The sequence below is a fragment of the Zingiber officinale genome, chromosome 9B, assembly GCF_018446385.1.
Source record: "Zingiber officinale cultivar Zhangliang chromosome 9B, Zo_v1.1, whole genome shotgun sequence".
NCBI lineage: Eukaryota > Viridiplantae > Streptophyta > Magnoliopsida > Zingiberales > Zingiberaceae > Zingiber > Zingiber officinale.
In genome coordinates, this window is record NC_056003.1 from 10,842,514 (window position 1) to 10,860,270 (window position 17,757).

The following is a 17,757-nucleotide window of genomic DNA, read 5'->3' on the forward strand; positions in this document are numbered from 1 at the left end:
AAAATAAAAGTAAAAAATAAATACATTTCATTAGGATAAGTTAATTATTTTATTGATTAGTTATGTTGTGATGGGAGGATATTCACATATTATCGTACTAATATGATATTATCCATTTTAGAAATAATTTAATTTTACTTTTAGACTCTCTTAAAAAAAACTCATACCAAAAGAGATATCTTATATATTTTTAAACTCATGATCTTTTTCAAATCTTTTCAATGTGGAAGTTTGATTGAATCTCCAGCAATCCTCCCCTTAAACGAAGGACCATAATTATGGTTCGTACCTCTTCGCAAGCATCCTGGTCACTCTTGATATGCTCCGGACCTCCTCGTGAACATTCGGTTATCCTGACCTGCTTTTGGTCTTGCCCGCGAGCATTCGGTCACCCTAACCTACTCCAATCCTTCTCGTGAATATCCGGTTACCTTGACTTACTCCGAGATTTCTCGTAAACATCCGGTTATCTTAATCTACTCTAAACCTTCCTGCGACTTCATCCAAAGTCACCCCACATGGAATTTGGTCTAGACTATGACTCTGATACCATGTTGTGATCAGATGATATTCACATATCTTCATAATGACATTATATTATCCACTTTAGGCCTAGACCCTCATAACTTTACTCTTGGACTCTTCTTAAAATGTCTCATACCAATAAAGATATCTTATATTCTTTTAAATCCATAATGTTTGCTAAATTTTATCAATGTAAAACTTTGATTGAATCCCAACCGATTATATATTACTTAAGCAAATTAATAGATACTAATATATTTTTCAATAATAAATTTATTTCTTCTTCCTATATAACGACTCTTAAAATATCAAGTAAGATATTCTTCAACTACAAAACAAAAAATGTGAATTATCAACGACTAATCCGGGATGGTTGATTTGGCCGTAAGAAATTTTTTTATCAGCTATCTAAATAAATTAGAAAATTATACATAGAGATCCATCCTGACAATCAACGTTCTTAAGTTTATTATTTATTAAAGAGAAAATTCTCCATAATACATTGTAATTGAATTTCTAACTCCAGATATATAATCTATCATTAAAGGACTTAACTATGATACCCTATCTTCGGGGTATCCTCAAACTAGATTACTTTAGTATTATAGTTGAACTATTATATATATATATATATATATATATATATATATATATATATATATATATATATATATATATATTTATTTATTTATTTATTTATTTATTGTGTTTGATACTTCACCTCCTCAAGTTAACAATATTCATATCACCTCCATCATCTTTTGTGGATCAGATGATTTGAACTGCAGCAAGTTCCATTATGTGATTGCCTAGGGTGGGGTTAGGTGATCTATAGGGAAGTTGCATAACTTGATCTTCTTTAAAAACCACTGTGGACCACTACTCAATTAAATATTTTAAAGTGAGCAGTTGATATCTCTATCTATATATATATAAATAAAGGGGAAGTCTAAAGTCAAAATTCTCATACTGAGAATTAGCACTAAAGCTGAGGCTTGCAAATGAGCTGCATCTACGCAACCCTCCAAGGAAATCTATGTGAATCAACCATAATTAAAGTTGAAGTTAATGTTCGGACATTAGTGCGCGAAGCAACAGGCCGAAGAGAAGAAGTGCATGCCACAGTTTCATAGTTTATTCAACGTAACTAACTTACATACTTGCCTTTAATTTGATGCTCTAAATATAATATCGTTCTTCTTTGACGACTGCGACCTCCGAGTTTGCCCAGTCTTGTAGGCGGTGCCGCCCCACTTCAATCCCACATCATGATAATAGATCTAAACACTACGTTACGAATTGGGAGATCATCAAAAGTAATTTACTTTTCATACAATTAATTTAATTGGACTGCACGTCTGGAGGTAAATAAAGCTAAGAGAGATTGAATATATTGCGTCCAACAGACGTTAGTATGTAATCATCAGCATATATTTATGTATAATGAATAGATATCTCATTTGTGATTCACAGGAACGACTTAGGGTGACAAAGATTTGTCGAGCTGCAGTGATCACCCACCGCAACCAATTATTGATCGAAAATTTCAATCTCAATTATTTTAGTCGACGACATAATTTAGCAACAAGAATTTATTTCTAATGAAATTTAATTTCCGTCGCAAAAATATAATGACGAAATTTTAACTGTGTCGCTAATATTAGCTACGGAAATAAAAATATATTTTCATCGCTAAATTAGTGATAGAATATTTGTTTCTACCGATAATTTAGCGACAAAAAATTTCTTTGCTAATTTACAATAATTTAGCAATAGAATTAATTTCCATCACTGATTTCCGATAAAATTTTGAGAATCTTCTCTATTGGATAGATTTCATCCTATTTAGATACATTCACAATAATGATATATTCATATTCACCAATAACTAATATTTCAATAACAACAACGTTCACATTCAACAACCATACAATCAGATTCATTATAACAAAAAAGCATCGACACACGTACTATCAAATCCATTACCAACCACACAATTAACAAAGCAACATTCAAATTACATGATTCAAAACATCATGCAGGATTCCAAAAATAATATAATTCAAATTAATAATAAATGTCATTGTAACTTCGTTCTGAAAAATAATGTTCTATTTTAATGTTCAATAGCCTTGTAATAGCTCATAGTTGAGCATTACCAAAAAAAATATTTTCTCACACTTCTCTTGCATTATCTTTTAACATGTTATATAGTTTCTGAAGTTCAGATATTGATATTTCATCTATATTTGAATGATCAACTATATTCCTTGCGTCGTAAACCATTGATTATATTACATTATCATTAAATCATGAAGCAACAAAAGATCCAGATGATGAAGCAACAGAAGATCCAATTTACTCAAACAAATAAGGCTCTCCAAAAAAATTGTATTTCTACATTTACAATGATTACACGAACAACATAACTAGTCATTATTCATATAGTTTGGATGATGCTTAGCGAATTCCATAAGCTCTTCAGCTCTATCAAAATATTTTTTAATGATAAATCAATTTTCTAACCTATTATACATCCAAGTATTATTTACATACATTGTAACCTAATGAAAAATAAATTTACAACATTAATAAACGTGTACAACTAAAATATATTTTAGTTGCTAATTCAACGACTGGATACTATTTCGGTCTCAAATTCGAGACAAAATCATATTTTCTTTACTAATTAACGACTTAAATAGAAATATATTTTCTTTGCTAATTCCCTAATTCGGTCATTGATGGTAGGTTTTTCGTAGTGACCATGGTGCAGCGGCGATTTGTATACTGATCAGAAGTAAATGTTGATGGCAGCAAAATTAACTGTATACTGATGATTGATGTGTCTTTGTACGTTTGTTTTGAGATATTTTGCTGCCGCTTGCAGCATTACTAATTTAAGGCATGCATCGTCGATGAGTTCCCTTCAAAATATTTTGGAGATCGATCGATCAACCGACCGTCTGTTGCATGCATTTGGTTTTATGCACAGTTTTCAACAAAGAGAGAGCACGCAAAAACGGAAAAGATGATTACCATATGGCGTGGCTGCTGCCGAGTGATGGTGCTTTAAAATGTGAGTCTTTTTCTGGCTCCACTAGCATGAGTTTCTCTGCCATGCGTGTTGAATTGTGCGCTGACAACGCAACCCCACCACCCACTCAGACTCAATTGAACCGAGAGCCCTACAAATTCACCATGCGGATATACATCTCATGAGGTGAATATGAAACTCCTTGTCATTTTCTTGCTTGGAAGAATTGAAGGGATGATGAACTCTGCAAATTAATGGTGGCAAAAACCAAATTGCTCAGAGTCAGAAGGCAACGTGAGAAAGAGATCGGAAAGTGCATGCGCATCCATTTCCCTTCGATTGCGTATCAGAAATCCTGTGCATGCGCGTGTGGAAAATTAAGAATTTTCTATATCATCTGCCAGTAATTAATTAAAATGCAATTCTATACCAAGTTACAAACAGCTGTTTGATCTGCAGATCGCGAGTTACTTAGATTTAATTTGAACAAGTTTTGTTTGAAGTACCAGAGATGGCACAAGGATGTTTAATTATTTCGGTATGCAAAACATGTTCATGAAATGCTAGCTAATTACTTCAGAAATGGAATGAACAGGTCGGAAAGTTAAACTCTGTGATTGACTAGTTATCCCTAGTGCCTTTGTTCAACCCACTAGCTAGCCAACCATGCATTTCAGTGGCCCCTCCCACTCCAACAATCCAAACCACTAAACTAATAGTGGCAATATTTTGATCTCATTTTTCACCTTTCTCATTGGTTGGCTTTTTAGTGGAAGAAGAAAGCTTGGCCTACAAATTCTCTTTGCCTGTAGAATCTCAAGTCACAAGAAACAAAAGTTTAAGGGTGGGGACGAGTTGAGCACTTTGTCCAGGGTATGCTTGTGAATTGTGGCCGAGAGAGGGTCATTTGGCCAAACTCCCCCTTTTAAATACTGAGATCTCCCTCCTCCTTCCTACCTTTGCAATTAGGCCTCGCATTCAATATGGGGAATTGCATAGTCGTTGAGAAGAAGGAGGTGATCAAGATAATGAGGATAGATGGCCAGATCCTTCAGTACCAATCACCATTGAAGGTCCAGCAGGTGCTGAATGAGTTCCCCGGCCACGCAGTCTCCGATTCACTTCCGGTGATCACATACTTGGATCCGGCTGCTTCCATGAGGCACGGACAGCTCTACTATCTCCTACCACCTGAGAAACAGATCACAGAGGCTGATGGTGCAGTCGGAGTTGTCAGAATCAAGTTGGTTATTACCAAACAGCAACTCAAGGACATGCTAAGCAAGGGAGGAATTGCCGCCGCCGACATGCTATCTATTCTCCGAAGAGAACAGAGCAATAAACATGGTGCTTCGAGTGACAAGGAGAGATCTATAGAGTGGAGGCCTACTTTACAAAGCATACCAGAAGGCAGTGATTTCTGCTAGCTAGGCATAGAGAATAGAGATGTATCTATCTGAATGATATGTTAAGTTTGCAAGTTACAGTGACATATATATACACATGTAATCATAGGGGCTCTCTTTCTCTTCTCTTCTCTTCTTCTCTTTAGCAGAGAAGAGCAAGATAGCCCATGGACGCATGAACTACAATGAATTCTGTTGTACACCATAGTGTTTTCATGTGCAAGTTAACCACTCAACAGTTGATGAAGTGGATAATCATGCACATCCACCAGTTAAGTTGCAGTGATGATGATGAAGTTGGCTAGTGCAGATCTTCTTCGTTCAGAAAGGAAGAAATATGAGTTGACATTTACATAAACCTAACTTAATCCAGAAATTATTTAAAGCATCCAACATCATTAGTCGATATGCTAGTGCTTCAGATATGATCCAGTTTGTCTGGTAAGACTTGTTGTGCAGTGACTGGGATTCCAAGTTTTGTTCAGTGGAGCACTATAAGATGCATGAAAGATACGGGCATGTTCTGTTCCTACTGGTTGTTGTGCAAGATTAACTATACAAAAGAAGTTCCTAGGTGGCAAGGCTAAAGGCCAAACTCTTAACATTTTGCAACTTTTATTGAGTATTTGTGTTTTACAATATTTAATTTCTAGGGCCTATTTTATTGTGTTTTATGCCTAAGAAATCCCAACAAGCCAGCTATTGCAATTCATTTTTGACTTACAACAACTCATGAACCACAAATTCACAAGGAGAAGTTGGTTAGCTTATTTTTAACCTCTTTGGTGCTTTAATATATATATATATATATATATATGGTATGTACCTATTGTGATATTTCTCATGTAATAGCTCTTTTAGTATACATGATCATCCTAGAAAAATTCATTGAAAGAAGTAAAATGAATTTTAAGTTACAAGATATGTTCTTTGTTTGGCTAGGATTATATTGTGGTTAGTTGAAAATCTACTTTGTGGTCTAAAGTTGCACTTTATACTATAGATAGAAACTCAAAATATTATAATTATTATATTTTCTAACTTGTGATATTTCTTTCCTATTTTAATTTGTATTGAGTTTATAAAAGTGTAGTGTCTTTATTATTAAGGAAATTAAATGATGCTCTTAATTAATTAGTAGTCAGATTCAACTATATGGTTTTGATGTGTTTAACAAAGAGTGTAAGTTAGGTTTGATTTATATTTTTCATGTGTGCATTAAGTGTACAAGAACTTAGAATAGTGCATATAGTAGCTTTTAGAGTTAACTCAATATGGTCGGGTTAGTTTCATGTGATCATGCGATCATTGGTTTGATAGCTAAGAGGCGTGGTACAAGGTGGCAAGGGGAAAAGGATGACATGGAGTAATCTCGAAGAGTTTGGTGCATTCGAGGGACTAGAGATCTGGTGAAATAGACCTAGGACAAGAAACATTGAGTAGTTGCTAACTCGATGACTCAAAAATCCATGACTAGGTGGATTTGAAAGGCGAGAAGAATGGAGAGTGATGACATGGAGAAAACTTGTGAAATTTGATGCATGTGGAACTGAAGGCCTGATGAATTGGATTGAAACACAAGGATGAGGTGAAGATCTTGAAACATGAGAGTTTGATAGACTACCTATGTGAGTAAAATATAATCTTGAGGCTTGTTCTTTTGGGCAACATCATTGAGAATAATGTGTTTATTTAAATAAGGGAAGATTATCTAATGGCTTATTTTAAAAGCTTCCAGGAGGAGACTTTTGGTACAAAGTCATACTCTATAGCTCATGTTGGCCTTGGGACTTGACATAGAATTAGAGAGCGGGATGGTCAACAAATAAGACACAGAGTTGAGCTCCAAATATATTTTTTTATGCCATGTATAAAATTTTTCTACTCTCTAAACTATTAAAAAGTCTCCTTATAAAATTCAAATCTCAGCCAGGGGATTAATTTCGAGAGATTAAAAAGTAATTCTCCGGATTACAATACAACGGAAGGACGTCACACTATCATTTATATATTTATAGTTAAATTTCTAATTATATTTTTTTTTCTGAATAAGATGTACAACCATAGAATATTAAATTATTGGTACAATTTGTACTAATAATTTAACTTAAATTTTGATGAATGACAAGTAGATTAAAATTAGATAGTCTAATTGTTTTACCAAGTGTATAAGAGTTGACGAGTTTGAATGACCTGACACCAGGTTGAAATCTAATTAGGTTCATGAGATCTGATAACTGGTAGGAAGTTTAGATAGGTCTGCGGGACCTTATATTTGGCGGGAAGTCCAATTGGGTCCACAGAACCTGACAATCGGCCGAAGTCCAGTTGAGTCCGCGGGACCTAACAACTGGCGGGAAGACCAGGTGGGTCAAAGACAAGTTAAGTGACTCCAGTTGATAAGTAAGAGGTAAACAACTGGAAGAGTGATCCAATGAGGACGCGTCACGCGTTCCCCATTGAGGAAACTGTAGGCGTCAATTCAACTTAGGTCCATTTGGGAAAATTTAAGTTGAGACATTGACTAGATCCTAGCATCGAGGAGATATGATCTAATTACTACTACTATCCTGTTGTATTGTGTTGACTCTGTTTTACAAGATAACTATATATATTTTTAGTTTCCTGGACTAACCTTTTTTTTTTACAGGGAAGAATGCTAAAAAAAAAGAGAGTCTGGGTGCCCGAAAGGGATTCGAGCGCCCAGACCAGCCTCACTCAGATGGACACCAGGCACCCGAGCAGTCCGGGTGCCCGAAGCTAGTCCAGGTGCTCAAACTAGAATTTTTTATTCAGAAGCTGAGTTGGAGCGCATCGACTGACACAACCCACGTCAACGGTCCAAGCGTCCGGAGGGGGTTCGGGCGCTCGGATGTGAATAAAACTTCGCGGATGAAGTTTCGATGAAAGCTCGCTACGTCAGCATGGTTCAGGCACTCGGAGGGATTCCAGACGCCAGGAATGAGCCTATATAAGGGCCTTTGACCAGCAACTTCAGGACAACATTTGCTACGACTTTACTTCTTGCGCACTGCTTTAAAAAGACTCTTACAACGTTGTAACGCTCCACCGACAAGCAGACATCAAGCTTTACTTTGTTTTCTCTATTGTCGGTAACTTTTCATATATAGTTCTTGTACTAAATCTTTTGTAATACATTTTCGAACTGATAATGATTGTCCAACGAAAGCACTCGACGAGTACAGGTCTTGGAGTAGAAGTCGTCGAAAACTCTGAGCCAAGTAAAATTTAGATTTGTTAATCTTATTTTTTATTTTTTTCCGCTGCGTAATTTATTTTAGCTTATGATTTTTGAAGATTGTTAGTCCACCCCTTTAATGATTTTATGATCCAATATGAATTTTTGGGTCGTTTGTATAAATTTTTTTTTATAGGGTTAAACTGGTCGGCCTAGATTTGATATTGCATTATTTATTATTTTTTTAAGAGAAAAAAATAATTTTAAATTTGCACTGCTACTCACCTTAGACTACAAACCTTAAATTTCATACCGTCCAAAAATAATGTCCTTATTCGATTGGAGGTTAATATTAATTGATCGGAAAATCAATTAAATGTGCAGAGGCTTTCATGAATAGAAGTTGCCATTGGGGCAATAATCAGCATAAAATAATTGGTGAGCTAATGGTAATTTATATGTTAATTTGAGGCATTTCTAATTAAGTAAAGGCGGACAAAAAGAAATCATTAAATTGGTGCTCTAGGAGAGCTTTGAGCTCGTGAGACTTAGGATTCTAGATGAATCTTGAATTTATTTATATTTATTTAATACATAAGTTTAATTAATTGAATAAATTTAAATAATTTGTTAATATTTATAAATTACGTTCATCAATAATTAACAACATGTTAAATAAATAAAAAAAAATTAAAATATATAAAAAATTTATATTATCAAATTTAATAACTAATTAAAAATTTTAAAATATAAAAATTTTAAATATTATTTTAAATTTAAATTGAGAAGTTGATAATATACAAAACCCATAACAAATAAATTAAGTCAAATTTAAATAATTATTTAATATTTAATTTATTTTAACTTCGATTTGACTCAATGACTGTATGAAATAAATTTAAAAATTATAAGATTTGGCATGAGTTAGCTCATTTACTTAACAAAGTTTCATTAGTTTTTTTCTTAATCATCCGAGTGGTACGGTTACTTTAAGATCTTCTTCATATTGATATTTAGAATTTTTTTAAACGCTTCTGATATCGAAGAATGAAAATTTTTTATTGTGATCAGATGTTACCATACCTTAATCATTTTTTATATTGATATTTATATTAAAAAATCCCCTTAACTCAGTTTAAAACGCATAAAGCGGTCCCCCATCTTTCCCTCCCTCTGCATGCATGGCCCCAATTCCCGTCCTCCACGTGTCCTTATCGCCATCCGTCCGTCAGTGGGCATCAGGATGCATGCCAGCATCATTAATTCATCAGAGAAAAAGTGAAGCTCTACGATGACTAGTAACGTAAACAACCCGACATTCACCCCCTTCGCAGTGCCGGGTCCCATTGGTAGCCTTGGTCATCGCCACCCACCGTCCGATCAACGGACCTACCTTCCCCTGATTCTCACAGGACCAGAAGCCAAAGCGTAGCGTCGCGTCGCAAGTAGATGTAAGAAAGTCGGTTCTCCTCCGTCCGATCAAGAGGTTTTCGAAATACGAGGTAAATCCTACCGTCCGTAGGCATGTTAAAATAGAAAAAAAAAAGGGGAGGTACGAGACTGGTAGTAGTGGTGGCAGTGGACAGGGAAGAAGCGAGTAGGAGAAGGGTAAGGAGGAGACGGTGAGACGGTGACCATTCCGCTCCTGCTCTGCGCCTCTGCCATCAACCAAAACGGCTTCCCCTTCCCTGCATGGCCACTCCATACTCCGGTGAGCTTACCGTTCAGGTCGCCAGCTACTTTCTATCCCTTCTATATATAGAGCAGGCCGTACCTGCAGCATAAGCGGCGAAGTGGTTGAGCAAAGGGTGGCTTCTTTCTTAGGCCTCGTGAATCGGGATCATGGACATCGTTGATAGATCGAACGGCGTCGATCTGGCGATGGCAGGCAGATCGCCGGATTTCCGCAGGCCCAAGGATCTGGCGGCTTCCTCCTCAGCTGGTTTCTCCACCCTCCGTCCCATCTACGACCACCCCTCCCCAGGTTCCTTCCTTGCGAAGTCACTGCCGCTCGCCCAGCCACATGCCAAAGACGGGCTCTCCGATTCCGCGCCTGCGGGGTCGGAGAGTGAAGGGTTTAAGCAGGACATGCGGGATTTGGCGGAGCTGCTCTCGAAGCTGAACCCGATGGCGGAGGAATTCGTACCGCCGTCCCTTGGTAGGATGGCAAGCGGGTCCGTTGCTACTGGGGGAGGGTTTTTTGGGAATCGGTTTGTGGTGAGTGATGGGATGGCCAATGGCGTCTCTGCTGGGAATAGTGGGAGACGGGTAAGGGTTCCTTCTTTTGTTTGGATCCCTTTCTTTGATTGCCTTACTTACGCATTTGGGTGGTTTATGCCAAGAAGAAGAATGGATATGACCAGGAGAAACGTCGAATGAATAGCCGGACGAGTTTGGCGCAGCGAGAGGAAGTGATCAGGAGGACTGTGTATGTATCCGAAATTGATCATCAGGTATCAAAGATTTTCCACGACCTGAAAGTAATTTGTTTGTGTTTGTGTTTTTTGCTTGCTCAGAAACTTTTTCTACCATCTGAGTATGCTATTAGAGTTTAATTCAGCTGAGCTGTAACTGTCACTGTAAATTACTGCATTGTCTTTTTATGTTTCCCCTGTCCTTATAAGGGTTGTTGAAACTATGACATTTTTTATTGTGGGATAGTAGCATGTTGAAACTATATCTAGGAAATTCCAAGAATGCTAAAATCCGGAAGTGTGTGTGCATATATGTTATCTATAACCATACTTTTCAATTGAGAGCTGAGAATGTTGTTACGTTGTTTGAGTAGTATACTTTAGGCAATCATCAAAATTTATTAATCTTTTAGGAAAGCAAGATAAACTTGAACCATATTTAACATCTGAATTCAACAATTCTTGAGCACTGGTCTGGAACCTCTCCCAACTTCAAAGAGAGAAGGGGTTTTCTAGGTAGTTTTGCCTTTTTATGGTAGTGATGAATTTTGAGATGCTAAAAGATATAATATTATTATTTTGTTGGAGATTTATTTGATTGAAAATGCTTTTTGTTCGCCAAACTTTTGTATTTTTCTCCATGGATTATGTTTGCAGTTGCCTGAACTGTCTAATTAATTTTTGGCATAAAATAAGTGATATTTAAACCTTTTCAAGTTAAACAATTTGTCATTATTTGTGAAAATTTACAAAGAACTATCTCATGTGTCTTCATGAGCACTTGAATGCCAATTTTTTAATAGTAAAAAATATGATATTTTTCTTGTTTTCTTTTGTAATTATGTTGTTTCAATTAATCAAGTAAGTTAGTTGTTCTTACTATGTTATGATTTGGGAGTTGGAGTAGAGGAAGTGTAATGATTGGTGCTAGGTGGCAAACACAAGTGGCAGAGGCAACTGTAGGTAATGGAGTATGATTGTGCATAGTGATTACATGGAAATGATATGGGAGTATGAAAATTTAAGTGTTATTGGCAACTTCTCATCCACCTTCAAGGGTCTTGAAAAGAAGTCTCCTGCTGCACTGGTGAATGATATGGGAGGAATACAATGTACCAGTTAGTGTCGTTTTTTTTTACCTGGGTCTTGTTGGGTTCAAACAATTGAATATGTAGAGAGTTGTACCATTTACTATTTTGTTGGAAGTTACTTTGGCATCTGATCTGGACGATATCCTACCTCATTGGAAATTGCTAGCCCTTGGTTGTCATGTTAAAGGAGTGCATTTTCAAGAAAATAGAAAAATGGATAGCATCATCTCTGTATTTCGCTGAAATACATATCACATTTCAAAATTTAAATAACCTTACATGCCTTTTAACTCTTGAATTCCGTGATTCATTTCATACCTCTATTTAAGATGTATCAAGAAGAGTGCAGTAACTAACAGTGAGCCAAATATTAATGATTCTCCAAATATACCTTTGTCAATTATTATATTTTTATAAGCTCCAGCAGATGTCTATGATGAAGTCCATGAATTTTATCATACAAAACTTCGTGTGTCAGATACATCTAGTATTATTGCAGGTTTGAACCTGGTTAATGGGTAGTTAGGTACTAGAAAAATCTTGACCTTTTCTCTCCCACAAAATAATCCTGATTCTGTATCACGTGTATGATCACTCTTTGTAAATAATAACTGTCTTTTGGTAGTAATGAAATTATCTGCAGAAATGCCCTGAGGATTTACGTGAAATTACCAGCAGTTATGTTTAAGCCGTATATGGAATATACTGCGCTTGTTTTTTAGCTTGTGGTATTCTTTTATTGTTAGGGAAATAAAATTTAGTAGACAAAGTCTAATTTTAAAACATGAAGCTGCAATGTAAAATAATTGGTAAGCGAGTATTATCTTGTAGTATAGTAGTGACAACCATTTTGAGCTTGATGCACTAAAGAGAATAATTGATCTATTGCAGATGAGAGGAGTCTAGTCTTTCTCAAATCTCATAATCTAGCTGCATTAACCTTTTCCTGTTTTCTAGGTCACAGAAGAACAGCTTGCAATACTTTTTATCCATTGTGGGCAGGTGCATTGCCTTTGTTTCTCGTCTCTCAGTGCTTATTGCTTTTTGATTAGTAATCCATGAGCTGTTTCAGGTTGTTGACTGTCGCATGTGTGGGGATCCAAATTCCGTCCTTCGTTTTGCTTTTATAGAGTTCACCGATGAGGGTATACTGTTTCTATTGTTGTTTCTTGAATATAGTGTCTTTCTGAGCATAATGGATCAATGCTTTGGGCTAATTCCAAAACAGAGGGTGCCCGAGCTGCTTTAGATCTCTCAGGAACTGTGTTGGGTTATTATCCAGTACGGGTGCTGCCTTCGAAGACTGCAATTGCACCAGTTAATCCAACATTTTTGCCGAGGGTAGGATAATTTTTAAATTGGAAGATTTATCATTCAGCTGAATATTTTTCTTTACTTGTATTGTTTCTGTACAGTCAAATGATGAACGTGAGATGTGCTCAAGGACTGTGTACTGTACAAATATTGACAAAAAGGTGGAATATAATTAATTATTTAACTCTTAGTTTTCAGTATTTTGATTTCTACCTTTGATTGCATTGTGTGCCTAAGACATCTTTTCTTTAGATTTCTCAAGCAGATCTTAAACTCTTCTTTGAATCTGTATGTGGAGAGGTTGGTTGGCTACTCTTTGGGTCGTCTTTCAACTCTATCATTTATTTTTTCTAACTACTATAAGCTGCAATGCTGATTTTTCAGAAATAAATGATTACACTTTTTAAGCAATTTAATAATATGGCACAGGTGTACCGGCTCAGATTACTTGGCGATTATCATCATTCAACGAGGATTGCTTTTGTTGAATTTGTGATGGTTTGACTCTTCCTGTACTAATATAGAATAAATTTTCATGTTTTAACTCTTTTGCTATTTCTATATAATGAATATTCTTAATGATGATATTGCTCCCAGAATAAGTTTTCATGCTAAAATATGAACGTGCATATCCAATAATCATGTAATGTTTAGCTTAGTCACCTAAATTCCTGCTTATGTATATCTGATACACAAACCTAACATGATGTCATGTGATAACAAAGTTAATTCGATTATCTCTAATCCTCCCCTCTTAAATTCGAGAATATATTTCAACAAAGCCCAGATTGTCACTTACAAACATAAATGGGGTTCCACTGAGTGGCCAGATAAAATAATATTAACAATCTCTTCTTTGCAAGAAGTGAACAATATGTCTATTTTTTTTAATGGATATGGCATCTGTTGAAGTCGCTGTGAATTTCAATATGTTTAGTGTTTCATGAAGGGGAAAGAGACATTTATAGAATAGCTAAAGTGAGAGAAAGAAAAATAAGAGATCTTAGCCAAATAAAATGTATTAAAGATGAATGTAATAGGGTATTAGTAAGCGATGGAGAAATAAAAGAACGGTGGAAGAGGTATTTTCATCAACTTTTTAATGAAGGTTTAGGAGACCAACTTAACTTGGGTAATTTAATTAGGTCAAATGAGCATCGAAATTTTAATTTTTATCGTAGAATTCAAACTTCAGAAGTAAAACAAACTTTAAATGAGAAGTATAATGGAAAAGTCGTTGGACCAGATGATATTCCAAAAGAGGTATGGAAGTGCTTAGGGAAACAAGGTATTGAATGACTTACAAAATTATTTAACATGATATTGAAAACGAAAAAAATGTCTGATCAATGGAGGATAAGTACTCTAGTTCCCTTATATAAGAATAAGGGAGACGTACAAAATTGTGCAAACTATAGGGGTATTAAACTAATGAGTCATACTATGAAACTTTGGAAAAAAGTAATAGAAAAAAGATTAAGGAAGGAGACAACAGTGACAGAAAATCAATTTGGGTTCATGCCTGGAAGGTCGACAATAGAAGCTATACATCTTCTTAGACAATTAATTGAAAAATATCGGGAGCAAAAACAAGATCTACACATGGTATTCATTGACTTAGAAAAAGCGTATGATAGAGTCCCAAGAGAAATTATATGGCGAATTTTAGAAAAGAGAGGTGTTAGCGTAACATATATTGAACTAATTAAGGATATGTATGAGGATGTAACGACCAGAGTAAAGACTTCAGGCGGAGTAACTGAAGCATTTCCAATAAAGATAGGGTTACATCAAGGATCAGCTCTAAGTCCCTATCTTTTTACACTAATTATGGACGAACTCACTGCGCACATTCAAGACACAGTACCGTGGTGCATGTTGTTTGCAGATGATATTATTTTGGTAGATGAGACACGTGAAGGAGTAAATGCTAAGCTAGAATCTTGGAGGGAAACACTAGAAGGGAAAGGTTTTAAGGTTAGTAGATTAAAGACAGAATATATGGAATTTAAGTTTAGCAATATTAGAAGTAATGAAACAATTGTTAAGATAGGAGAGGACGAGTTGCCTGGAACCGAGCGATTTAAATATTTAGGATCATTTTTACAAAATGATGGAGGGATTGAGAGAGATGTCTTACATAGAATACAAGCAGGATGAGTGAAATGGAGGGGAGCGTCGAGTGTTTTATGTGACCGTAAAGTACCTCTTAAACTTAAAGGTAAGTTCTATAAAATCGCAGTTAGACCTGCTATGTTATATGGAGCTGAATGTTGGGCTATGACTCGAGCACACGAGCAGAAGATGAGAGTTGCAGAGATGAGGATGTTAAGGTGGATGTGTGGGTATACGAAGATGGACAAAATAAGAAATGAGAGCATTAGAGAGAAAGTCGGAGTTGCATCTATTGAGGAAAAACTCCGAGAGACACGTTTAAGATGGTACGGACATGTACTTAGACGACCAATAAATGCTCCAGTTAGGCGATGTGAAACTATGATAAACATGCATATCAAACGAGGAAGAGGAAGACAAAAAAAAAACTTGGTTAGCAACAATAAAACAAGATAAAATTTATTTAAATATAGATGATGATATAATAGGAGATAGAGCTCAATGGCTGTAAAAGGATTCATACAGCCGACCCCACCTAGTGGGAAAATGCTTGGTTGTTGTTGTTGTTGTTGTTAGTGTTTCATGAATGCTTTGTTTGGACACTGAACTTCATGCCATATAAACAATTGTTTGAGTTTTTCACAATGCATTCCTTTAGAATTAAGGTTATAAATATATAGTTAGTCTTTTAGTAATCGCTTGAGTTTTGAGACAAGCAGTTAGCTAACCAACTACAACACAACGGCTGATGTTGGACATGATCATCACTTTCCCGATGTCATTTCTTAAACTTCTACATGAATTGAGGAGATACCGCGTGTGGTAATTATGTGGTAGATAAGTATTCTAATTTCTGTAATATTTGCAAACTACTGCTTATTTAAAAAAAAATATTGCCAAAATAAAATATTAAAATTACTATTTAGACGGCATTGGATTGAATAAGCATTACATGATTTGTTTTGGTGCACTTAAGGCCAAGATTGGTGGTGGTTTTGATAAATTCTTCAAATGTATAACAACTTCATTGGAGGTTGCATACTGCTTTAAATTTGCACATGTTAGAGATTTGTAGATTTTTACAATTTGAATTCCATAAATTTCAAATGAAACCTTCTTAACTTAGAATCCTCTCGTTCCAGGCTGAGAGTGCAACTTCAGCACTGAACTGTAGTGGTGTGGTTCTGGGATCCTTGCCCATAAGGTATGATCTTATGTGTCTCTAGCACCTTTATTTCTGTTTGCGCAATGCAACCTGAAACTAAACACCTGTTTTCGCAGGGTAAGCCCCTCTAAGACTCCTGTGCGTCCCCGTACGCCTCGCGCATCCATGCGGTTGAATCTTGGAGTTCCGTGAGATGCATAACTGCAGTCAGTCAGTATATATACAGATTTGCCATATTTGCCTTTTGGTTAATTTGAGAACAATTAGTGTTAGGAATTAGAATGCACAGAGATGGTAACTAGGCTTTGATCTTTACATATGATTGCTAACACAAACTAACTATGATCTATTACTTCCATTTAAATTGGATGCCTAGCGTTTAGATCTATCTATCTTTATAATGTAAAATTGTAGTATGTATTGTACTCAGAGGCTGTGCAGATATAAGAGGTCTAGCAAATCATAGTTATGGAGGTTTCGGGTGAGACATTGCCCTTCTTTAGGTTTGTGACAGGAGCAGGTCGAGCTGACATCAATCTTATTGGATGAGTTGGCCAGACCAGATGGTCTAGATTCGATCGAACTTGATGTGTTAGTTGAGCTGGATTAGCTAGTTGGCTATGTGAACCAGTTGGTCCCATTGAACAACATGATCTAGTATGTCCTGGAATCAGCATAGGCTTGCTTGTTGGTCGTGTAGTTGTTCAATCATTGCTTGACTTATTTTTTTTCAGTGATTTTAGACTATGTTGATATAAAAACTAAAACTTTGTTTATTCATAACCCTACCACTAATAACTCAACAACTCATCTTAATTATATATTTTCTTGATACAAACTCCTTCAATGAAGTTAAAAAAAATTCATCTCTTGTCCACTAGGAATCTGTCCCACAAATCTTCATGACATCTCCAAAAAATCGCTTTGATGGGTTAATTGATATTATATATAAATATATATAATTTGTTAATTTCATCAAATTATGCCCCTAGAACTTCATTTTCCTACACTACACCTTGTTTAAAAAAAACATTTTATTGTTCATGTTCAAGAGATTTGCCTTTAAAAATATGATATTTGTGACTTGGTAATATTTTGAATGTGTGCTTCTTAATCAACAAGTTTTGAATGACAACTTATGATTACTCTAGGTTGAATCTTTTACAATAGAGTCGCGCTAATTTTCAACCCTAACCTTTTGATGCGAAGACTTTTACATTATTGATGATGGATTACAAGATCAATTACGCATCTAATCACGTGAAGACGTACTCCTCTTACAACTACATAATTAATCACATGATTCGAGAAATTCTCCTTGACCTTGACTTAACCAATATTGATTAAGCTTCTAATTAATTCAATTCACCATTTATATTCCAATTTTAATTAATTAAACTATTAATTCTCACAGTCGTATCTACGAGTGACGACACACGGAAGTAACTACATCCATTAATCCCTTTCACAATTAGCTAGTTACTCGATTAA

At 35.6% G+C, this 17,757-nt stretch overlaps 2 protein-coding genes across 5 annotated transcripts; both read left to right on the forward strand.

Moving 5' to 3' along the window:
* The first annotated feature begins 4,495 nt into the window (after window positions 1-4,495).
* Window positions 4,496-5,277, forward strand: LOC122024128. The gene has a single exon (XM_042582679.1). It carries the CDS (start codon window positions 4,546-4,548, stop codon window positions 4,987-4,989), a length of 444 nt encoding a protein of 147 aa, XP_042438613.1. The 5' UTR covers window positions 4,496-4,545; the 3' UTR covers window positions 4,990-5,277.
* Window positions 5,278-9,720: 4,443 nt separating this feature from the next.
* On the forward strand, window positions 9,721-16,654 carry LOC122023475 (polyadenylate-binding protein-interacting protein 12-like). Of its 4 annotated transcripts, none has more exons than XM_042581594.1 (11): window positions 9,721-9,895; window positions 9,992-10,435; window positions 10,513-10,620; window positions 12,630-12,674; window positions 12,745-12,817; window positions 12,901-13,013; window positions 13,088-13,147; window positions 13,239-13,286; window positions 13,416-13,484; window positions 16,244-16,305; window positions 16,383-16,654. In XM_042581594.1, the coding sequence occupies exons 2-11, from the start codon at window positions 10,010-10,012 to the stop codon at window positions 16,456-16,458; spliced, it is 1,080 nt and encodes a 359-aa protein (XP_042437528.1). In that variant the 5' UTR covers window positions 9,721-9,895; window positions 9,992-10,009; the 3' UTR covers window positions 16,459-16,654. The 4 variants fall into 4 exon arrangements, with proteins under 4 accessions (XP_042437528.1, XP_042437529.1, XP_042437527.1 ...); XM_042581595.1 differs by having other exon boundaries at window positions 9,721-9,878; XM_042581593.1 differs by having other exon boundaries at window positions 9,721-10,435.
* Window positions 16,655-17,757: the final 1,103 nt, after the last annotated feature.